Genomic DNA, 16,562 nt, shown 5'->3' on the forward strand with positions numbered 1-16,562 from the left:
AGGAAGGAAGGAAGGAAGGAAGGAAGGAAGGAAGGAAGGAAGGAAGGGAAAATACATTATAGTAAAACTACCAGAAAAAAACTAAGAGGAAAACTTCCAAAGTATCCCAGAATAGTCTTGTTATTTCAAAAGCCAGGTGTGTTGTCTGAGAAAGTGCCAGATTGATTTCCAGAGTGGTTGTACAAGTTTACATTCCCACCAGCAGTGGAGGAGGGTTCCCCTTTCTCCACAACCTCTCCAGCATGTGTTGTCACTTGAATTTTTATCTTGGCCACTCTGATGGGTGTAAGGTGAAACCTCAGGTTGTTTTGATTTGCATTTCCCTAATGGCTAATGAGGTTGAGAATTTCTTTAAGTGTTTCTCTGCCATTCGATATTCCTCTACAGAGTTCTCTGTTTGGCTCTGTTCCCATTTTTTAATTGGATTACTTGGTTTGCTGCTTTTCAGCTTTTTTAGTTCTTTATATATACTGGATATGAGTCCTCTGTCAGATAAAGGGTTGGTGAAGATTCTTTCCCAATCTGTAGGCAGTTGTTTTGTTTTGATGACAGTGTCCTTTGATTTACAGAAGCTTTTCAGTTTCGTGAGGTCCCATTTATGGAATAGCGCTTCCTCAAGATCCAGCCATACCACTCCTAGGCATATATCCAAAAGAGGCTCAAGTATACAATAAGGACATTTGCTCAACCATGTTTGTAACAGCTTTATTTGTAATAGCCAGAAGCTGGAAACAGCCCAGATGCCCCTCAACTGAAGAATGGATGCAGAAATTGTGGTATATCTACACAATGGAGTATTACTCAGCAATGAAAAATAAGGAAATCATGAAATTTGCAGGTAAATGGTGGGACCTGGAAAGGATCATCCTGAGTGAGCTGACCCAGAAGCAGAAAGACACACACGGTGAGTGTGTGAGTCTATACTCACTCATATAGACATATAACATAGGATAAACCTACTAAAATCTGTACATCTAAAGAAACTAATCAAGAGAGAGGACCCTTACTAAAACACTCAATCCCCATCCTGAAAGGCAAAGAGGATGGACATCAGAAGAAGAAGAAAACAGAAAACAACCTAGGAAACTGCCATAGAGGACCTCTGAAAGCCTCTGCCCTGCAGACTATCAAAGCAGATGCTGAGACTTATGGCCAACTGTTGGGCAGAGTGCATGGAATCTTATGTAAGAAGTGAGAAATAGTAAGAGCTGGAGAGGACAGGAATCCCACAAGGAGAGCAACAGAACCAGAAAATTTGAACACAGGGAACTTCCCAGAGATTCATACTCCAACCAAGGACTATTCATGGAGATAACCTAGAACCCCTGCACAGATGTAGCTCATGACAGTTCAGTGTCCAAGTGGGTTACATAATAATGGGAACAGGGACTGCTTCTGACATGAACTGATTGGCCTGCTCTTTGATGACCTTCCCCTGAAGGGGGAGCAGCCTTACCAGGCCACAGAAGATGACAATGTAGCCACTCCTGATGAGATCTGATAGACTAAGATCAGAAGGAAGGAGAAGAGGACCTCCCCCATGGGGAGGGGCATGTGTGAAGAAGGGGGATTTAGGGTGGGATCAGGAGGGGAGGGGGAGGGGCTTATGGGGGGATACAAAGTGAATAAAGTGTAATTAATAAAAATAAATAAATTAAAAAATAAAACAAAACAAAACAAACAAACAAAAAAACAAAAGCCAGGTGTGTTGGCATACACGTGTATAATCAGTAACCCAGGCACTGAGGTAAGAGGATCTCTTGAACCCATAAGTCCAGGGCCAGTCTGAGCAAAAAAAGGAGACTGCCTTAAAGGAATAATAATAATAAAAAAAACACACTCATAAAGTTTGTTATAATCTAAGACAAAAACAACCCATCTGCTATATGCTGTTGATAATAGACAGACCTTAAATGTAAATATACAGAAATACTTAGTCAGGGTTGGGGAGATGGTTTCATGCACAGTGCTTGCTATATAAGTATGAGGATTTGTGGTTAGACCCCCAGTGTCCATGAAAGAGCCAGGCACAGTGGTACATGCCTGTAAGCCTATTGGGGAAGCAGAGGCCAGTCAGTCTAGATGAAACCGACACATCCAGGTTCAATAAAACACTGTCTCAAAAAGTTAGTAGAGAATGGTAGAGAAAGATACTAAAACTCAACCTCAGGCCTACACAGAAATGTTATTCAAATACAAGCACATACCCACATACATACATGTGTAGCACACACACAGCATAAGGGGAACAAAAAAAAATAATTAAAGTCAAAGGATGAGAGAGGAACTTCATTAACAAAATGAGACGAAGCTGGGAGGGGAACATAGGAGAGATCATGGGAGAGGCAAAAGGAACCTCTTGAGGGAGCATCTTTGGGGTCACCTTTTCCAGAAAAATCTTCTTGAGGCATCTCAGCTCAACCATCAGAAGAAAGAAAACACCCAAATTTTTATAATCTTCTAGAGGTAACAGGACTTTCATGCCATGTGATTTAGTGTAGTATAGTATATGTGAGAAAAAGAATGGCAACGCCAGGTACTGGTTAGTATCATAATGAAGAGTTTCTGTACAGGCTGCATGTTAACTCTGTGTCCCAGAGAGAACTGCTGGGAGGCAGGGTCTGATTCAGGATGTAGGACCAGGCTGAAAGGTGCAGGCCTCTGCTCTTACCCACGGTAAGTTTATCCAATTCCATGGCAGAATACTTGCTTAGCATGTACTAAGTTCTAGGTTCTGCTCCCAGCTAGAAGGAAAGGAGCTCTTGGTTGACCATATGTAGTTGAACTTACTTCTTACTTTTCAGTTCTGTTCTATGTAAATTACTGACCTGTACACCCAGCCCCCATTCACACTGTCTTTTTCATGGTATACTCAAAGTGAATCACAAAATCACTATATATAAGCCCCCTGTACTACTTACTTTTTTATTACTATGATAAAACATCATGAACAAAAAAATATATAGAAAGAGAGGTTTATTTGGAGCTATAGTTCCAGAGCGTCCATCACAATCACAGTGGGAAAGTGTGACAGCAGACAAACAAGCAAGTGTGGTGGCTTCGGCTGGGAGCTTAGACCTTGATCTATGAGCAGAAAGCAAACCATGCAAACTGAGAATGAACCCCAAAGTCCACTCTTAGTGACATACTTCCTTCAGCAAGGCCACACCTCTAAACCCACTCAAACAAGGCCACAAACTGGTATTCAAATACCCTCATCTATTGAGACATTCTCATCCAAACCACATACCCTTTAATGTTGCTCTTTTTAAAATTATCTTCACTGTTCTGAGCCTTTTGCATAATGTGCATTAGGATAAGTTTGTTAGTTTCTTCAGAATAAATTGCTAGAATTAAATTAAATGACCACATGTGCTAATTGGTAGTCCCAGCTTTTCTAGGTCAGAGACAAACCAATCTCTCAAAACAGTAAACAACACAGCAAGTCTCACACACAGACACAGACAGAGAGACAGTCACATGTGTGAATGTGCACACACACAGGCACACACACACCATACACCATATACACACTGACACACACACACCATATACCATATACACACAGATACACACACACACCATATTCCATATACACACAGACACACATATATACACACAAAGATATACAAACACATACACACAAACAAATACCATTCACACACACAGACAAAAAAAAAAAAACTTCAAAAACATGACGTGTTTTGGGCTGGAGAGATGGCTCAGCCATTAAAGGCTCATAACCAAAAAAAAAATGACATGTTGCTATGAGTAAATATGATCTCTTCATGCATACTAACTTAAGACTTCTTTATATATAACTTTATTATCAAATTTTTTTAACTTTTAAAAATAACCCTCTGGTATTTTCTACTTTTTATATTGTAAATGATGCTTTTTAAAAAAAAATTCACTATATGTTTGTGATCTTAAGTCTTGATCTCTTTCTATATTTCCTTAGTCTGCTTTTTTGTAGACTCTTCTAAATGGTTAATATGATGTAAAAAATAAGACAGTTTGTTCTTTGTTTCTGAATTAATGTCTTTTATTTTCTTTAGTTTATCATATGGATTGATACCCTGAATTCAATGTTACATGGACATGACAGGCCTTCTCATCTCCTTGGCAGTGGGAAGCATTCACTCTTTTTTTTTTCTTTTTTATTTATTTATTTTTTATTATTAATTACACTTTAGTCATTTTGTATCCCCCATAAGCCCCTCCCTCCTCCCCTCCCAACCCCACCCTACCTCCCCTTTCTGCATGCATGCTCCTCCCCACATCCACTGATAGGGGAGGTTCTCCTCTCCTTCCTTCTGATCTTAGTCTATCAGATCACATCAGAAATGGCTGCATTGTCTTCTTCTGTGGCCTGGTAGGCTGCTCCCCCCTCAGGGATTGGTGATAAAAGAGCAGGCCAATCAGTTTATGTCAGAGGCAGTCCCTCTTCCCATCACTATGTAAGCCAATTGGACACTAAACTGCCATGGGCTACATCTGTGCAGGGGTTCTAGGTTATCTCCATGAATAGTCCTTGGTTGGAGTACGAGTCTTTGGGAAGTGCCCTGTGTTCAAATTTTCTGGTTCTGTTGCTCTCCTTGTGGGGTTCCTGTACTCTCCAGCTCTTGCTATTTCCCACTTCTTACATAAAATTCCATTCACTCTGCCCGCCAGTTGACCATCAGTCTCAGCATCTGTTTTGATAGTCTGCAGGGCAGAGGCTTTCAGATGCCCTCTGTGGCAGGTTCCTAGGTTGTTTCCTGTTTTCTTCTTCTGGCTTTCAGAGGCCCTCTGTAGCAGGTTCCTAGATTGTTTCCTGTTTTCTCTTTCTGATGTCCATCCTCTTTGCCTTTCAGGATGGAGATTGAGCGTTTTAGTTAGGGTCCTCTCTTTTCCTTAGTTTGTTTAGATGTACCGATTTTAGTGGGTTTATGTTTATATGAGTGAGTTGTATGTTTATATGAGTGAGTATATACCGTGTGTGTCTTTTTGCTTCTGTGACAACTCACTCAGGATGATCCTTTCCAGGTCCTACCATTTTCCTGCAAATTTCATGATTTCCTTATTTTTCATTGCTGAGTAATATTCCATTGTATAGATGTACCACAATTTCTGCATCCATTCTTCAGTTGAGGGGCACCTGGGTTGTTTCCAGCTTCTAGCTATTACAAATAAAGCTGCTACAAACATGGTTGAGCAAATGTCCTTTTTGTGTACTTGAGCCTCTTTTGGATATATGCCTAGCAGTGGTATGGCTGGATCTTTGGGAAGCGCTATTCCTAGTTGTCTGAGAAAGCGCCAGATTGATTTCCAGAGTGGTTGTACAAGTTTACATTCCCACCAGCAGTGGAGGAGGGTTCCCCTTTCTCCACAACCTCTCCAGCATATGTTGTCACTTGCATTTTTCATCTTGGCCATTCTGATGGGTGTAAGGTGAAATCTCAGGGTTGTTTTGATTTGCATTTCCCTAATGGCAAATGAGGTTGAGCATTTCTTTAAATGCTTCTCTGCCATTTGATATTCCTCTACAGAGAGTTCTCTGTTTAGCTCTGTTCCCCATTTTTTAAGTGGATTACTTGGTTTGCTGTTTTTCAGCTTCTTTAGTTCTTTATATATACTGGATATGAGTCTTCTGTCAGATAAAGGGTTGGTGAAGATTCTTTCCCAATCTGTAGGCAGTCGCTTTCTTTTGAATACACTATCCTTTGCTTTACATAAGCTTTTCAGTTTCAGGTGGTCCCATTTATTGATTGTTGTTCTCAGAGCCTGTGCTGTTGGTGTTCTGTTCAGGAAGTTCTCTCCTGTACCAATGAGTTCTAGGGTATTCCCCACTTTTTTTTCTAGCCGATTTAATGTGTCTGATTTTATGTTGAGGTCTTTGATCCACTTGGACTTCAGTTTTGTGCAGGGTGATAAGTATGGATCTATTTTCATTTTTCTATATGTAGACATCCAGTTAGACAGGCACCATTTGTTGAAGATGCTATCTTTTTTCCATTGTATGGTTTTGGCACCTTTGTCGAAAATCAGGTGTCCATAAGTGTGTGGGTTTATTTCTGGGTCTTGTGTTTGATTCCATTGATCCACCATTCTGTTTCTATGCCAGTACCATGCAGTTTTTATAACTGTTGCTCTATAGTACATCTTGAGATCAGGGATGGAGATACCTCCAGAAGATTTTTTATTGTAGAGGATTGTTTTAGCAATTCTGGGTTTCTTGTTATTCCATACGAAGCTGAGAATTTTTCTTTCCAGGTCTGTAAAGAATTGTGTTGGCAATTTGATGGGAATTGCATTAAATCTGTAGATTGCTTTTGGTAAGATGGCCATTTTTATTATGTTAATCCTGCCAAGCCATGAGCATGGGCGATCTTTCCATCTTCTCATATCTTCTTCTAATTCTTTCTTCAGAGACCTGAAATTTTTTTCATACTACTCTTTGACTTGCTTGGTTAGAGTTACACCAAGGTACTTTATGTCATTTGTGGCTACTGTGAAGGGTGTTGTTTCCCTAATTTCTTTCTCAGCCCTTTTGTCTTTTGTATACAGGAGTGCTACTGATTTTTTTGAGTTAATTTTGTATCCGGCCACTTTGCTGTAGGTGTTTATCAGCTGTAGGAGTTTCCTGGAAGAGTTTTTGGGGTAACTCATGTATACTATCATATCATCTGCAAATAGTGATAATTTGACTTCTTTTCTAATCTGTATCCCCTTGATCTCCTTCAACTGTCTTATTGCTCTAGCAAAGAATTCCAGCACTATGTTGAAGAGATATGGAGAGAGTGGGCAGCCTTGTCTTGTCCCTGATTTTAGTGGTATTGCTTTAAGTTTCTCTCCGTTCAGTTTGATGTTGGCTATAGGCTTGCTGTATATCGCCTTTACTATGTTTAGATATGTGCCTTGTATCCCTGATCTCTCCAATACTTTAAACATGAATGGATGTTGGATTTTGTCAAATGCTTTTTCAGCATCTAGGGAGATTATCATGTGGTTTTTTTCTTTCAGTTTGTTAATATGGTGGATCACATTGATGGATTTCATGGATTTCCGCATATTGAACCACCCCTGCATACCTGGGATAAAGCCTACTTGGTAATAGTGGATAATATCTTTGATATGTTCTTGGATTCGGTTTGCAAGTATTTTGTTAAGTATTTCTGCATCAATGTTCATAAGGGAGATTGGCCTGAAATTCTCTTGCTTTGTTGAGTCTTTGTGAGGTTTAGGTACCAAGGTGACTGTGGCTTCATAGAATGAGTTTGGTAATGTTCCTTCTGCTTCTATTTTGTGGAATAGTTTGAAGAGAATTGGTGTTAGCTCTTCTTTGAAGGTCTGGTAGAATTCTGTGCTGAAGCCATCTGGTCCTGGGCTTTTTTTGGATGAGAGACTTTGGATGACTGCTTCTATTTTTGGGGGGGATATAGGACTATTTAGTTGATTTACCTGGTCCTCATTCAGCTTTGGTAAGTCAAATTGATCAAGAAAATTGTCCATTTCATTTAGATTTTCAAATTTTGTGGCATATAGACTTTTGAAGTAAGTCCTAATGATTGTTTGGATTTCCTCAGTGTCTGTAATTATGTCCCCCCTTTCATTTCTGATTTTGTTGATTTGGGTGGTGTCTCTCTGCCTTTTAGTTAGCTTGGCTAAGGGTTTGTCGATCTTGTTGATTTTCTCAAAGAACCAGCTCTTGATTTCATTGATTCTTTGAATTGTTTTATTTGTTTCCAATTGATTGATTTCAGCCCTGAGTTTGATTATTTCCAGCTGTCTACTCCTTCTTGGTGTGTCTACTTCTTCTTTTTCTAGGGTTTTTAAGTGAGCCATTAAGTTGCTTGAATGAGCTTTCTCGAATTTCTTCTTTAAGGCACTTAGTGCTATGACCTTTCCTCTTAGCACTGCTTTCATTGTGTCCCACAAATTAGGGTATGTTGTGTCTTCATTTTCATTGATTTCTAGAAAGACTTTAACTTCTTTCTTTATTTCTTCCCTGACCCAGCTGTCATTTAGTAACAAGTTGTTCAGTTTCCATGTGTGTGTAGGCTTTTTGCTATTTCTGTTATTGTTGAGGTCCAGCTTTATTCCATGGTGATCAGACAAGATACAAAGGATTCTTTCAATCTTCTTGTATCTGTTGAGGCTTGCTTTGTGACCAACTATATGGTCTATTTTGGAGAAGGTTCCATGAGGTGCTGAGAAGAAGGTAAATTCTTTTGTGTTTGGGTGTAAAGTTCTGTAAATGTCTATGAGGTCCATTTGATTCATGACCTCTGTCAGAGACATTGTTTCTTTGTTTAATTTCTGTTTTGTTGACCTGTCCTTTGTTGAGAGTGGGGTGTTGAAGTCTCCCACTATTAATGTGTGGGGATCTATATGTGGTTTAAATTTTATCAATGTTTCTTTAACAAATGTGGGTGCTCTTGTATTTGGGGCATAGATGTTCAGGATTGTGATGTCTTCCTGGTGGAATTTTCCTTTAATGAGTATGAAGTGTCCTTCCCCATCTCTTTTTATTAATTTTGGTTGAAAGTCTATTTTATCAGATATTAGAATGGCTACTTCTCCTTGCTTCTCGGGTCTGTTTGCTTGGAAAGTCGTCTTCCAACCTTTTACCCTCAGGTAATGTCTATCTTTGTGTCTTAGGTGTGTTTCTTGTATGCAACAGATTGCTGGGTTTTGTTTACGTATCCATTCTGTTAATCTGTTTCTTTTTATTGGAGAGTTGAGTCCATTGATGTTGAAAGAGATTAATGGTCAGTGGCTGTTAGATCCCTTGATTTTGACGTTGGCTGTGGTCATCAGGTTGTGTGCTTGGTTGCCTTTTGTTTTACTGTAGTAAGGTTAATTATTTCCTGTGTTTTCTTGAAAAAAGCTAATTTTGCGGGGTTGTATTTTCCCTTCCAGTGTCTTCTGTAATGCTTTGTTTGTAGGTATTGTTGAAATTTGTTTTTGTCATTGAATATCTTGTTTTCTCCATCCATGAGGACTGAGAGTTTTGTGGGGTATAGTAGCCTGGGCTGACATCTGTGTTCTCTTAGGGTCTACATGATATTCGTCCAGGCCCTTCTGGCTTTCATAGTCTCTGTTGAAAAGTCAGGTGTGATTCTAATGGGTTTTCCATTATATGTTATTTGGCCTTTTTCCCTTGCAGCTTTTAGGTTTTTTTTTTTTTTTCTTTGTTCTGTATACTTAGTGTTTTGATTATTATGTGATGGGAGGATTTTCTTTTCTGGTCAAATTTGTTGGGTGTTCTGTAGGCCTCATGTATTCTTTTTGGCCTCTCCTTTAACTTGGAGAAATTTTCTTCAATGATTTTGTTGAAAATATTTTCTGGGCCTTGGAGAAGGGAGTCTTCTTTTTTCTCTATACCTATTATTCTTAGGTTTTATCTTTTCATATTGTCTTGGATTTCTTGGACGGTCTGTGTCAGGAATTTTTTGGATTTAACATTTTCTTTGACAGATACATCCATTTCTTCCATTGTATCTTCTACACCTGAGATTCTTTCTTCCATCTCTTGTATTCTGTTGGTTATGCTTACCTCTGTAGTTCCTGTTTTCTTCCCTAGATTCTTCCTTTCCATTATTTCCTCCATTTGTGTTTTCTTTAATTTTTCCAATTCTATCTTCAGGTCTTGAGTTGTTTTGTTTACTTCCTTCACCTGTCTGATTGTACTTTCCTGTTTTTTTTTTTGTTTTTTTTTTTTTTTTTAGTTCCTTCAACTCTGTTTCTTTTATTTCATTCAGTGCTTTAAGCATTTCCTTTCTAAAGGCCATAAATGTTTGGCTGCAACTTCCTCTATTTCTTTATGGATGGCTATATTCTGTTTGAGTTTATCTTCCTCTATGTCTTTACGTATCTTGTTTGTTTCCTGTTTTATCAGCTTCATGAGCATAGTTGTTAGGTCATCTTCTTGGATTTCAGTTATGCTGAGGTGTCCAGGGCTACTTGCCCCTGGGTAACTGGATTCTGGAGATGCCATATTGCTCTGTCTTTTGTTGCTTGAGCTTTTACTCTGGCCTCTACCCATTGTGCTATCTTAGGTGTTTGGGGTTAGTTTCTGGTGGTTCCTGGGGATCCTGTGGTGGAAAGAATCCCCTTTGCAGAAAGCTGGTTTTTCCTGAAGGATGTCTTCTCAGCTTTTTGGGTATAGTCCCTGGATGGCTGACGTTTTTTCAGGAGTTGCTGCTCACCTCAGGGATAGAGACCTGAGTGGCAACTGTGGTCTTTGTTAGTCGAGAGGGTTCTCCTCTCACCCAGGGAAGTCCTGAGGACAGCTGCCCTGTTTCTGGGTTTCTTGCTGTAAATTTAATGATCAGCTGCTGTGACCTAGTTGGGCATCTGGCGCGCAGCAACTGTTTGTGCCTATGTCTGGAGCACAGCTGAGTGATGGCGGCTCGGCCCCGCCAGTCTTTGCTAGACTTTTTCCAGGGAAGGATTGGGTGATTTAAGTCAGTACAGTTTCCTTTCTTCCCTGTGGATTCTCTGGAGACAAGGACTCCCAGTCTCTTTTTTTTGCCCTGGTGTGCACTGCTCAGTCTCTGCCAGCTGGCTGGCCGCAGAAACTGCCTGTGTCTGGAGCACAGCTGAGTGATGGCGGCTCAGTCTCCGCCAACTGTCTGGAGCTCAGAAACTGCCTGTGTCTGCCTTTCCGGCCTTTGGGAGCCTGGGTGTCTGCCTAAACTGGGTAATTTTTCTGAGACCTTTTCGGGGTGGGGGTGTCGGCTGAGTGCTCTGAGATCAGACCAGCTGTTTCCCTCCCTGTGTGTTTGCACCGGACAGTGAAATTCATTTGCTGGTGCCCTGGTGCCCACAGTTCTATCTCAGGCGGCGAATTAGGCACGCAGGCAGGCAGGGCTCTGTGCCGGAGCCTGGGTCCCCGGCTCTGGCTCCGGGCTGGCTCCTGGGGCGCCCATGGAACCCTAGTCTTTTCCAGGGGATGTCTGGGTGACCTAAGGTCGGTCCCAATCGTTTCCTGTACCGTGGGGTTATCTCTCGACTGAAAATTCCAGTCTCTGATAGTGTGGTACGCACGGTTTATTCTGGGACAGTGACCAGAGACACTGGCTTGTGGCTCTGGGCTGGGGCTGGGGCTGGTGGCTGGCAGCCAAGTGTCTGGTGGAACCGGGATCTCTTCCGAGGTATAGCCTGGTGAGTTAAAAGCTGATTGAATCCCCCACCGTGGAGTATCTCACGGTGGTATCACGGTGGGGTATCTCTCTCACCTGGGATACATAATGACTGTGTTTTATGGCCACGAGTTCTGATTGCTGGTCACTGTGCTGATCCTGCTGCTGCTGCTCAGAATGAGAGTCCTCCCGGCACCGCCATCTTGCCCCGCCTCCGCATTCACTCTTTTGCCATTAAGAAATTAATTGTAAAATAATTTAGTGGCCTTTGATCTCCACAAATTATAACTTAACATAAACTAATGGAACAATTTACTTTGAGATGAGGGTTAATAAAATTGATGTAATAATATCTCAAAATAAAATAAAATAAAATGCTAATTTATTTATTTAAAAAAAAGAAATTAATTGTATAGAGGTTTTCATCAAGTTCGCAGATTCCTTTAGCCTTTGTTTGCTTTTTACATGACTAGGTGTTAAATTTTGCCCAGTTTCTTTTCTACCTATTCTCAGGTATTACACAGGCATTCTTTCCTATGAATCTGATGAAAACAGTTGATTTTAAGAGCATTTTTGCCTTACTTCATATTTGGTTGTAAGGCATTATCCTTTTCCCATTTTCCTGGATGTGCTCAGTACGTTAAAATTTAGTGAAAGATTTTGGTGTCTGCTTCATATGATACCTACAGTTTTCTCTCTCTGTGACATCTTTGTGTGGTACTGGAGCAAAGCTGGCTTCAGAGAGTATCCCGTCTACTGGCGACTTACTTGTTTTGTTGTTGCTGTTGGTGATAGTCATTTTATAATCTTTAAAGATCTATTTTTAGTAATTTATTTGGTGTCTCTGTAGTCTAGTAAACAGCTCACATGTGAAGTCTGGTAAGATGTTAAACAATATCCTTACAGGAAAGGAAATTTTAAATGAGAACCTGTCACAGCAGCCTGTAGGTCAGTCTTCTGACAAATTATATGAGTTTATAAAATCATTTCAAAGTTGTATAATGCAATTTACGTTTTAACATTTAGTAAAAGTGGTATACGAGATGTATTGGTTATTTTCCATAATAGTTATGTTGCTTCGTTAATTTACTCTATAGCATCATTTCAACTTCTATAGCATGTTTCAACTTCTTCACATTTTTTCTAAGTTCAAGTAGGTATGAGCTCATGACTGGGCTCAGTATTTTACCAAAACAACATTATCTACACTTAGAATTACTTCTGGAATACTGAACTAAGTATAAATATGTTCAAAGAACCATATACATCAACACTGAGATAATAAAAATAAATTAGTTAGCATTTACTAAATTTAGAACTCTAAAGATATCCTTAATACAAAATCTACATCTATATGCTTCAAAACATGTTGAAAGCAGTGTATTTTTTGCTTATTTTTCAAACTTATGATTCTTTCAAATTAATAGTTTAATGTACAGTAACTTTTTAAATAAATGCTATTTTATTTATTTTTCATTTTATTTTTAATTTACATGCATGAGTGTTTGTCTGCATGGGTGTCTGAGTACTATATCCATGCAGTGTCTTGAAGGCCAGAAAAGAAAGTTGGATCCCCAAGGACTAGAGTTACAGGTGAGATATAGGAACAGCCAGGTGGGTGCTGGGAATTGAACCTTGGTCTTTTGGAAGAGCAGCCAGTGATCTTAACCACTGACCTCTCTCTTTAGCCACCAATACTGAATAATTTTAAAATTTAGTTTATTATTAAGTGATAATTGTTGTTCAGAAAATATTCAGACAAAACAAGCATTGTAAAATAGCAAGTTTAGGAAGGAATACAGCAAATGTTTTACAAAATTTTGTTTAACTACAATATTAATTTATAACTTATTTATCTCAAAAACTGTCCAACTGATTTTAAGTAAAATCGTGTAACCTCTTGCACTAATTAGATTAAGGAAAAACAGAAGAACCCCAAAATCAAAGACCTAGTTTCTGAGGCCATCTGAACTTCTGGGAGGTGATCAGCATCATTCCTCTGAGACAAATCCCTTATTACTGTTGATTGCAACTTGAAGTGCTTCCTTCATTCTGTTCATTGTAGAATATTTAGGCAGGTCTAGAATATTGAGACACGTCAATGATCTTGGGTCATCTTTTTCAGTGAAGGTTTCAGGACAACGGAATACTATTCCTTCCCAGTGTAGGCCTTTTACATGTAGCCTGTCACATCCTGTAAGAAATACTAGAAAAAAATACAATTTTGTTGAGATATTTCATGCAGAATAACTCAAGATAAATAAGAGGAAACTAATGGTTACATTAATAAATATTGAGTACACTTTTTTTGTTGTTCAGAGAAGGCTGCACAAGGGCAAGTAAATCCTAGAAAAGTCATGACATTTGAATTTTTTCTTCTACGAATTCATGCTGTGAATATATGTGTCTTGCCACTAAGAACAATCTATTAGATTAATAACTAATATATATTATAGTACTTACAGAGAAATTTTTTCTTTTCATCTAAAGTTAATTCATGGAAAGCTTTCCAAAACAGTAGAATAGTTGGATGTGATTTGTGATATCCATTGTGATACTGTGAATTCTTGAGAACAAGAGAAAAAAAGAGTTAGAGAAAGTTTTAGGGGGATAGGTATCAGCTATTTGGAAAAGTTAGAGGGCACTTAGGTTGTCACTTACATTTTCAAATTGTTTCCAGTCATAATTAACATTTCCAGTTATTGCTGTCATTAGTTCTTCAGGCTGGAACTGCCTAATTATATGCCAGTTACACACTTTGTAAAATCCTCTTTGAAATTCCTCATAAATTGTCTTTATAGAGATGTTAAAAATGTAATTGACACAGTTAGAAACATAGTCTTTCCTTGAGGGAAGAAAAATAAAAAACTATGACAAATCTTATCAGTGACTACAATATGTCTATTTTGTTCCTTTCACTCTATTGAGAAAGAAAAGTATTTTTTTTCTGTGTAAATCACAAGTATATGCAATACAGGGAGATGAAAACCTGGCCAACTAGGAAGAAAGGTCCTTAGAGAAGGAATCAGACTTTAGGGTGTTCTCATTTTTCTTATTGCAAGGAGCAATTGTAACTGCAATCTGAATATGAGCACTAGTTGACTTTCAACAGGGACATGTCCCAATGAGGTCATTATACATGAAAAAATGCATTTACTACATCTAACCTAACACACATTATAGCTTAGCCATTTTTCCTCAATAGCTGCTCTCCAGCATTGTATGGAAGAATTGTACCACAGAGAGAATGATCAAAAAATCCACCATTTGTAGAGTCTAATGACTATGGAATGTCATGTGCTTTCACATCACAGGAAGCTGATGGGATAAGTCCAATCTCTTGGCCCTTGCTACTTTGCCTCTACACATTCCTCTCTGATGCCTTTATCTTTCTGCCTCTTGTTGGTATGGAACCATGCAGTAAACATTCTCTCCAGCATAGCATGCTTCATCTTTCTTTGTAATTTTTATACCATCATCAGATTTTCATATGAAAATGAAATGAAAACAGAAATGAAAAGAAGGGTTGGCCCTTCTTTTCCTCCCCAAATCTTTTTTTCCAGCAGATCACTTTGTAGAAATGAGTTCTGCGAGGTCAGCCTTGTATTATAGGATGCACTTTTCACAGTATGATAGACTTTCTAGCTGCAATGGGTACAGTGTGCATGAGGTTTGACTCTGTCCAGCAAGGATTTATGTGTTGAAGTTTATTTCTCTCATTGTGGTATGAAGAAGATAGAAACTTGATCTCACTATAGTGTTTATGGTGGGGTCTTTGGAGCATGGTTAGAGTTACATAAAATCATCACAGTAGAGCACCATGATTGAACTCTGGTAGCCTTATAAGGTGAGGGAAGAAGACCCAAATCCACGCTCATGTTCCTTATGTCTGTCAGGTGCTGCCCTCTCACACTCAGGATGCTGCCAACAAGAAAGCCACCCACAGATGTGACAAAGAATAGGGACTAAAAAGATTTCTTTGATGACAGAAATATTTATTCATGAATCATTTCTTCTCTTCTCCTGCCTCTTTAGCATTCATTAGACAAAAAACTAAAACGAATGTTCAAGAAGCTCAAATATATTTTAAATTGTATTGATAGAAATGTGTATGCCTATTCAAAGTAGATATTTTAGGTCTCTAATCTTACTTGTTGGTTTCATTCACAGGTACAGAGATGCCATCTGGAATTAAATCAACGTCTTTTTGATTCCAGTATATCTGTAACAAAATGTAATTGACTGAGAAGCATAGGTCTACAATTACTGTCCAAACATCTTTCCTATACAATTTAAAATGACTGGAGATAGATGATCAGATTTCAGTTCAGTCTTTTGTTTTATGTGATAATCCAAGCTGGCCTCAAACTTGCTATTGTCTTGCATCTACCTCCTTCTAGGATGCACCACCACACACAACTCAATTTCACACACGCACACACACACACACACACATGCACACATGCATGCACTCGTGTTTTTGTTTTTTGTTTTTTTTTTAAAGATTTTGACACAGGGTCTCTCTAGGTCGGACAGGAACTTGTTATATAGCCCAGACTGGCCTTGAAATCACAGAGATTCCTTGCCTCTGCCTCCACAGTGCTGGGGTTAAAGTCTTCACCTACAATGCCCTGGCAAATAAAAATTTTATATCCTCATTAATACATGTTATATATATATATATATATATATATATATATATATATACACACACACATATATATACATGTTGTGTGTATATATATAATATATATATATATATATTTCAAACACCAATTGCCCTATTTCGTTGAGATTATTGTTTGCATTAAATTAATGCTTTATCCATATTTAGGAACCTGTAGATGCAAGGTATATAAATGAAGACCAGGTTGAGAAAAACTTTACACAGATATATTATCTTTAAAAAATGGATATTCCATAGTAAAGGTTCTATAATAAAATTGTTTTTAAAATAACAGATAAGGGCTGGGGATATATATTAGTAATATAATACTTTATTGGGTTCGACCTCCAGCAATCTGCTCCCCCCAAAAAATCAGATTACAGACAACCTATAATCTAGATTTCTTGCTACTCACAGAAAAATATATGTGAAGTTCTTCAATGTCACCAGCCTCACAATTTAGAACTTCTTGCAAACTCCTATTGAAAAATGTAATTTTAATTGATATATTTGATATTATAAAATTCCAAAGTAATTATGATTCAATGGGGAAATTTTAAGTAATGTAGACATTCACAAAATTCAGTGTAAATTTCCTCTCTTACTCTCTTTCACTCATCTTCCCAGATAATCTCAACTTACAATTTGATTTGGTAGTCTACTCTACCTCGTTGATACTGCTGTGTTGTGAAAATGATTATATAAAGCAGTGTTCAGTGATTCTAAAGTGTGGAGAATTTATTTTGCAAAGTTTGGAAGTGTCTTTA

General features: G+C 38.5%; 1 protein-coding gene across 5 annotated transcripts in view; it reads right to left on the reverse strand.

Moving 5' to 3' along the window:
• Positions 1–12,831: 12,831 nt before the first annotated feature.
• Positions 12,832–16,562, reverse strand: part of Herc6 (HECT and RLD domain containing E3 ubiquitin protein ligase family member 6) — an 82,699-nt gene continuing 78,968 nt past the window's right edge. For 3 of the 5 annotated variants that reach the window (XM_055612722.1, XM_055612721.1, XM_055612720.1), the window contains 5 exons: positions 16,211–16,274; positions 15,281–15,351; positions 13,791–13,974; positions 13,593–13,695; positions 12,832–13,335 (listed from right to left, as the gene is read on the reverse strand). In XM_055612722.1, coding sequence (XP_055468697.1) covers positions 13,121–13,335; positions 13,593–13,695; positions 13,791–13,974; positions 15,281–15,351; positions 16,211–16,274 — 637 coding nt within the window. In that variant the 3' untranslated portion in view covers positions 12,832–13,120. Of the gene's footprint in view, positions 13,336–13,592; positions 13,696–13,790; positions 13,975–15,280; positions 15,352–16,210; positions 16,275–16,562 lie in introns of those variants that run through there. The other 2 variants (XM_055612723.1, XM_055612724.1) reach the window with 2 other exon arrangements.

This window comes from Psammomys obesus, unplaced genomic scaffold (genome assembly GCF_907164565.1).
Source record: "Psammomys obesus unplaced genomic scaffold, mPsaObe1.curated_primary_1811, whole genome shotgun sequence".
Classification (NCBI taxonomy): domain Eukaryota; kingdom Metazoa; phylum Chordata; class Mammalia; order Rodentia; family Muridae; genus Psammomys; species Psammomys obesus.